This window comes from Melanostigma gelatinosum (genome assembly GCF_949748355.1).
Source record: "Melanostigma gelatinosum genome assembly, chromosome: 6".
NCBI lineage: Eukaryota > Metazoa > Chordata > Actinopteri > Perciformes > Zoarcidae > Melanostigma > Melanostigma gelatinosum.
Genome location: NC_136639.1, coordinates 20,700,716 through 20,707,392, shown reverse-complemented (window position 1 = coordinate 20,707,392; position 6,677 = coordinate 20,700,716). Strand labels below are relative to the sequence as shown.

Here is a 6,677-nt window from a genome sequence, read left to right as displayed (position 1 = left end):
ATTATCAACCATAAGTAAATTTCTATACGAGTTCAAAAGTAATGAGACAATTTCAAAGAGGAGTGCTACAGCAAACTCTTAATAAGGTTTTGAAAGTGACTGTGTAGAGAAATAAATATCTACACTGTCAAAAAAAACAAAATCACATAAGTCAAGAACAAAAACGTGCATGAAATATGCTTTGTCACAAAATAGTGTGTGGTGTGACCAGATGTTTTTATTCACACAAATTTTGATCAGGTGATGAAAGGCGAGGCCAGAGGTCTGTTTGTGTCGGATGTTGAATAGAGGAAGCGGCGAGAGGCTGCTATGGTTGCCTGTCAAGAGTAGAAATCGGCTGGAATAGCGGACACGCGACAATCTAAATCATTAACAGCCGCTAGAAGGAGCCTAAATGTTGAATGGTTTATTGGGAGGACCGTGGGTGACTCTTACCGTCCATTTAAAGAGCTGAAAGATGATCACTGACTGTGACAAATCAAAGAAAAAGGCCATGTCAGTGTATACACACACACACGCACACACACACACACACACACACACACACACACACACACACACACACACACACACACACCCACACACACACACTAGTTGAGCATTTGAATGAATATCTATTGAGAACCACTTATCCTTTTTAACTGTTTGTTGATAGTAAAATAATTATTAACTTACGTTTAACTAACCATCAATTTACCATTTATTTATTGGGGAGGACAGTATTTCTGTTTCTGGTTAAGGTTTGAATTGGGTTTAGGTTTAGGCTAAGATAACTAAGGCTAGGCAGGTAATTGCTATGGTAAAGGTGTAGGTTAGGTGTTAGGAGATGTGTTATTTTGATGAGGGTCCTTTCAAGTATTTATGCATACAAGTGTGCTTATGTGTGTGCACTGTAAGACATTTCAAGTCAGTTAAACTTGCAAACGAAAGTTCACCTGCTGCCTTGAAAATGTGAGTTAACTTAACTTGAAGACTGCTTTTGATTCAACTCAGAAATTAAAGTTAATCAAGTTGATTTAATTGCAATGTTCTAGTTGTCTCAACATTACTGTTCAAGTTGTCAGTTGATTGAACTTTTTTTCACTTGTTGTTTGAACTTGATACAGAGAGTTAAAACAAAGAATTGTTTTACATTATCAGGTCAAGAAAACTTTCCTTACCTAGTGAAACCAACACGCATCTCTGCATTATTGCAGCTCACAGTTTCAAGTTAAAATAACTTAACCATGTGCATACAACTTGCCATTTCAAGTTAAGAGGATTTAAATTCTAAATTGGTTTCAACTTACATATAAAAGTTAACTGCAAGTTTGCTTTGTCAGAAAATAAAAAAAATGAAATCACCCATAATTCTTACTGCCGATTTAAAAATATAGCATTTATTTGATGAAAAGATACAAAAGCTTGAACATTGTGTTTAAGTACATCTCACACATGCAGACACTAAATAGCTGTGTTTAAAACAATGTTACCACATACAAGTGGAGGCAATCTGAGAGAATGGGGTTGTGGACATTTTATGGACCTCTTTTAACTATCTCACATTTGTCACAATACAACTGTGAGATAATTAAAAGAGGTTCATAAAATCATCCACAAAAATGTTGCATACTAGTACCTTAAACAGGCCATAACATCAATACAGTCATGTTCAACACATAATATTAACATATAACTTATGTTGACAACTAGAAGTGTTGAGGTAAGGTACTATGAGGCAAAATGTGAGATAATTAATAGTGTCATAAAATCTCAATACAAACACAGAAAAAGGGCATGACTTAATTGCATACTTTGAGAAAGGGGGAATGAGAGAAGAGATGCAGAGGTAAAATGTGGGATACTGGGAACTTTATAAAACAATTCTTAAGATTTTTTTTGTGTTTTCGTTATAAAAGTTAGTGTATCGCGAAAGTTACCACAGCCACATTGAAGACTTCCAAAGGAAATGCATCATGCAGAGTGCCTTCGTGTCCAATCAACAGTCCAACCTGCATTCCTTTCATGATCACGTCAAGGTTTTCTCCATGGGCCTGAAGATGTATAAAGACATTCAAATCTTAACCGACATCACCAAATTTAAAACATAACTGCCACTCTAATTAATAGACTATAATTTATTTATTTTTTCCAATAATTTGAAGACTTATAATATCATCAGCTCTGCTGCAGTAAAGCTACCATTACCAGCTCAACCAATAGTAATAGACAGGGAGAGCGCTGAAGGGTATGGTAATAACTAATGAACATGAAAAATGTTACCATTGTCACATTACAAAAATTTAGTGCAGTAAAGGTGTAAATACAGTTTCTTACGTCACACATCCGGATTATGTCGGTGGAATCCTCTGAAAGATAGCATGGAAGACCAAGCAAGGCGGCTGTTCTTCGGTTTTGGTTTGTGTCCTAAAAGAACAGGCAAGAGTAGATTAATGTGACACCAAAGCTATAATCCTAATTTTAATACACAATAACAACAAACTTGTTTTCAACACAGTACATACCTCCTTTTGCAGACACTGCAGCACACCGCTCAGACGCAATCTCATACTCGATGAAACACCTGCTTTGTACAGCTCTAGAAGACTTGGCACCAAGGCATCGAGTCCATCCAGGAATGACTCCAGCAGGTCTTTAGTGACAATCCTACTGAACTCGGCACTCAGCTGAAACAGACAGATGACAAAATGCAGAGAAATATGTATGAGTGAGGGAAAATAAGAGCAGTATTGAAATGAAAATACAGGATTTATATGCTATACTCAGTTGGCAAAACATTACCTGTCTTTCACTAAACAATGCAGGCCATCTGTCCATGACTGCAGAGATGAGTGGCTCGTTACCAATGATTTCACTTCTTCTTTGCGAGAATGTTGCAATCATCAGATCATCCAGAAGCTGTGAATCTGGTTCTTTCTTCTGCACTTCTAGAAGCATGGTCTCGCGATCCTTCTCAGATTTACTGGCAGTTTGTCCCTCAGGTGGCTCTGGCAAGAAATGGATCTCTCCCTTTTTTGACCTTCTTTCAGATGTTCCTTAAAATGTCTTTTAAGTTCAGCTTGGTTTTGAAATGTCTTCAAACATTCATCATAAATACAGACAAGGCCTAAACACCTACGATGATGTCCATGATGCTGTTTATAATGCTGGATTATTTTTCCTTGTCCATTGGAGGAGAATGCACAAAACTTACATTTCCACGTCATGAACTGGACATTCTTGATGATATCTGTAAACAGAAAAAAATAAATGAATTGCATGTTTAGTGAAAAAAGCAAATATATGTATTCAACACAAATACAACATTTATTTCCTTTATGATTAAATTATCAATCTTTACAATTTCAAAATACTTAAAACAAAAACAGGGATCAAGTGATTTTGAAGCAAACATCCTCGAGATTAGAAAAAAAGGATAAACCGATTCATACATCTAATTTTTAAATACACTTATTCAGTTTATTGAGTTAGCTAAATCGTGTGCAGTATAATAATAGCCCTGCAAGAGTTTCAAACTTGATGATGGTTAAAATATTCAGTTTTAGCTTTGTTTTGTTATAAGTGAGACAATAGATTGTGATGTTGAAATGTATTACATTTACTTGTAGAGAGTACGAGAACCGCCTCTCAATATAATCCAATTCAACAGCGCAAGTCTCAGGAATGAGTAAAGGAAGTCTCTGAAACCCTCCAACCTGTCAAAGATTACTAGAATAATACGTATATAATTTATTGTTTAATTGTTAGTATCAACTTGTTTGTAGACCATTTAGTGCCAGGCCCTAACCTGCATAATATATATCATTATGTATGTCAAGTCTAAACATTACAAAAACAAACTACATAAAGTTGTACTTTTCAACAGTTAACATTAAACTGGCTAACAGCACTATGGCCTCACTGATCCTGTCTGCTGATGTGGAGACACACTGCTGGTAATAGGAGGGGCCGGTTGTAACAAAATGTCAACTGTTTGGCGACCCTTCACTGAACAAGGCTCAACTATTTGCGTTTAACCTACAATTGACGTTCGACATAGTTAATTCAACCATTTGCCAGCTCCGTTTGTCTGTGTAAACATACCAGTGATGAAGCGAGTTGACTGCAGAGGGGAGCGGTCAAATACACGTGTCTGAATAATTCATATCGTCTCTACTGGAGGATTTGTTGTCATTTTAAATTAATGTTTTTACTCTACGACAGGAGTAAACTATAACTAAAAGTCCGTCTCTTCATCTCTGTGCAGTTTCTACTCTGCTGTCCGCGGAGTTCAGCATACTCTCGTACAAACATGCACGTGCGCACACACACACACAGCAGAGAGAGAGAGAGAGCGAGAGAGAGCGAGAGAGGGAGGGTCGGTCAAAATGTCCGCTTTCCAGTCTTTGCTCTGAATGCAGTTGCGTTCCTAATGAGCGGCATGCTCCGCATTAATATAACGTTAAGTAACGTTACTGGCATTAAAATATAATATAACGAGGAGCAAAGCATAGGCAGCGACTCAGCCATTCAATGTGAATCCATCAGGCATGAGCTACTTTAAGACAGTAACGTTAGTGGAGGCTAGCAAACTTGCTGACTAATGTTAGCTAGCTAGCTAGCTAGCTCGTTTTTCACTTGGGGGGGGGTGGAGGTGTTCAGCGAAAAACTTCAGTGGCACATATAATAATGAATAAAAAATAATATTGCGGTCACATTAAGAATTAACCAATAGTTTATACTTCTACATTAAATACGTTTTATTAAAAGCACTACAGATTAAATAGGTCCACCATTTATCATTTTAAAAGTTCGCGGGCAAAACAGACCGGGGAAACTGTTAAACTAGCTAAACATCAAGACCACACATTTAGCCTTTAAAAAGCCCGACCTACACAACTGTGTTACATTACTAACGTTACACATGATATTAATTAGGAAAAATACTCAAAGTCATAATTTAAACTCACCTCTGTGTGCTGAAGCCCAGCGAAAAAAATCCACACTGCGCTCTGTTCTGTCCGCTCTTCTTGTTGCAGGCAGAAAGTAACGTACTCTTCCTCCGCCTCGAGTCATTGGCCGTTGTCAGGTATATAGTGCCCCTCCGCCGGTGGCAATAGTCCTTTCTTGTTTACCACAAAATGCCGATATTTTTATTGGAATTTAAGTATGTGACTTATCTGCAGTGTTTAACCAGTAGATTATGTAAAAGCTTCAACCTGGCCATGGTTTAAAAAAGAAAGTTTCCCTAAAACTCAAACATTGCAGCAAATGTTTTTTTTCATTCCCCACTCCCGCCTTCTGTCTCTTTTTTTTTTTTTTTACTGATAACTTAAAATCACAAGTTCAATCAAAACTTCAAAATCTCAAAAAGTCAACACAATGAATTACTGTAAGTTTACCTTTCAAGAACTTGAACAGCTGAGTTCAAAATGTAAAATGTGTCAGAGCTCTTTGAGTTAAAGAGAAGAAGTAAGTGGACATAACTAAACAGGGCTGTGCTGTTTTACAGTGTGTGCGAGTGTATGAGAGAGTTATTGTATGGAGTAGCTACTCAGAGTTCAAGGATCTCACAACGGTTTCCCCTTAATGTTAAGGGTCTCCTCCGGAGACTAACAACTTCCATGTTGGTTGACGGAGGTGAAATGCAAAATGGGATAATCTGTGTGGATGACGTTGATCCTTTGACTGCTCAATTTACCACATTATGGTAAGAACAGCCCAACGACATACAGCGGATAGATACGCAGTCTGAATTAAGGGCCTCTATAGTACATACAAGTCAGACTATACATACAAGTCAGACTACAGCCTATACATACAAGTCAGACAGTTATTTCTGAGCACTGTACTAAAGTAGTAGTATACGTTATTTTGTACAATCGAAACCTGTTGCACATAGCCTACACACGCTCACTATGACCCAAGTCATTGCTCCCAATGATATCTACAATTTGACAAATGCTCTCCGCTCTCTGCTCTAACAGGACTTATCTTGAACTGGAATTGGTTGAGACAGCCACTGTATTGGCCGCTCAGCAGAGGGGCCATGCTGTCCGGTATTATGGGGTGTGAAGGGAGGAGATGAATATTGAAGGGGAGAGGCAAAGATAATGCCGGTGATGGAGGTTGGCTAAAAGCTGACAGGACAACCCAATGGAGGGGAAACAGACAACCGGCTAGACTCCAGCCTGAGCAGAGGGAGCGGTATAGAGCGAGAGGTAAGATCGATCAGCGTTATTCAAAAACAAAAAAGGATCAATGCAAAGACTGTTCAGTGGCTGGAGATGCAAACTTCCTTTTCCAGGCCCAGTCACTGATATTCCGCAGGTGTAATCACATCCTTTTCAATTACTTGAAACAAATTAACACTGTGGACTTCTATTGGCTTTTGAAAAAAAAAAAAAAAGAGAGAAATTAATATATAGAATCTAATTAAAACTTAGCCTGTGTGTGGACTTTACTTGTGTGTGTGTACATCAGAGATGAATGGCCAGAGGAGTAAGAAGGTGCAAAGAAGTCAAGCCTATATTAGTGTAGTATCAATCCTCATAATTAGACAAACGTTAACTGAAAAGCACTAAACCTGCACGTGTCTGATCTGTTTCCTCTCTCGCCTCCCTGCCAGAAATGCCTCATTTAGGGTATTTCTGCTGGCAGCTGTGTTGCGGTTTTGGAGGTGCTGTGTGTGTTCTCTG

General features: G+C 38.1%; 1 protein-coding gene across 2 annotated transcripts; it reads right to left on the bottom strand.

The window, feature by feature from the left end:
* Positions 1–1,809: 1,809 nt before the first annotated feature.
* On the bottom strand, positions 1,810–5,231 carry LOC306778402 (uncharacterized protein). 2 transcript variants are annotated; one of them, XM_079269892.1, is made up of 5 exons: positions 4,950–5,231; positions 2,782–3,229; positions 2,505–2,666; positions 2,317–2,406; positions 1,810–2,033 (listed from the first exon to the last, which is right to left on the bottom strand). In XM_079269892.1, exons 2-5 carry the CDS (start codon positions 2,935–2,937, stop codon positions 1,899–1,901), a joined length of 543 nt encoding a protein of 180 aa, XP_079126018.1. In that variant the 5' UTR covers positions 2,938–3,229; positions 4,950–5,231; the 3' UTR covers positions 1,810–1,898. The 2 variants fall into 2 exon arrangements, with proteins under 2 accessions (XP_079126018.1, XP_079126019.1); XM_079269893.1 differs by lacking the exon at positions 4,950–5,231 and having other exon boundaries at positions 2,782–3,035; positions 3,194–3,790.
* Between the last annotated feature and the right edge of the window lie 1,446 nt (positions 5,232–6,677).

Bases quoted from the DNA above. Each gene is read 5' to 3' on its own strand.
- LOC306778402 (XM_079269892.1), bottom strand. From the start codon at position 2,937: ATGCTTCTAGAAGTGCAGAAGAAAGAACCAGATTCACAGCTTCTGGAT. The intron at 2,407-2,504 runs GTATGTACTGTG...CTGTTCTTTTAG, and splicing joins TGCAGTGTCTGCAAAAGGAG to GACACAAACCAAAACCGAAG. The intron at 2,034-2,316 runs GTAAGAAACTGT...ATACATCTTCAG, and splicing joins ACATAATCCGGATGTGTGAC to GCCCATGGAGAAAACCTTGA.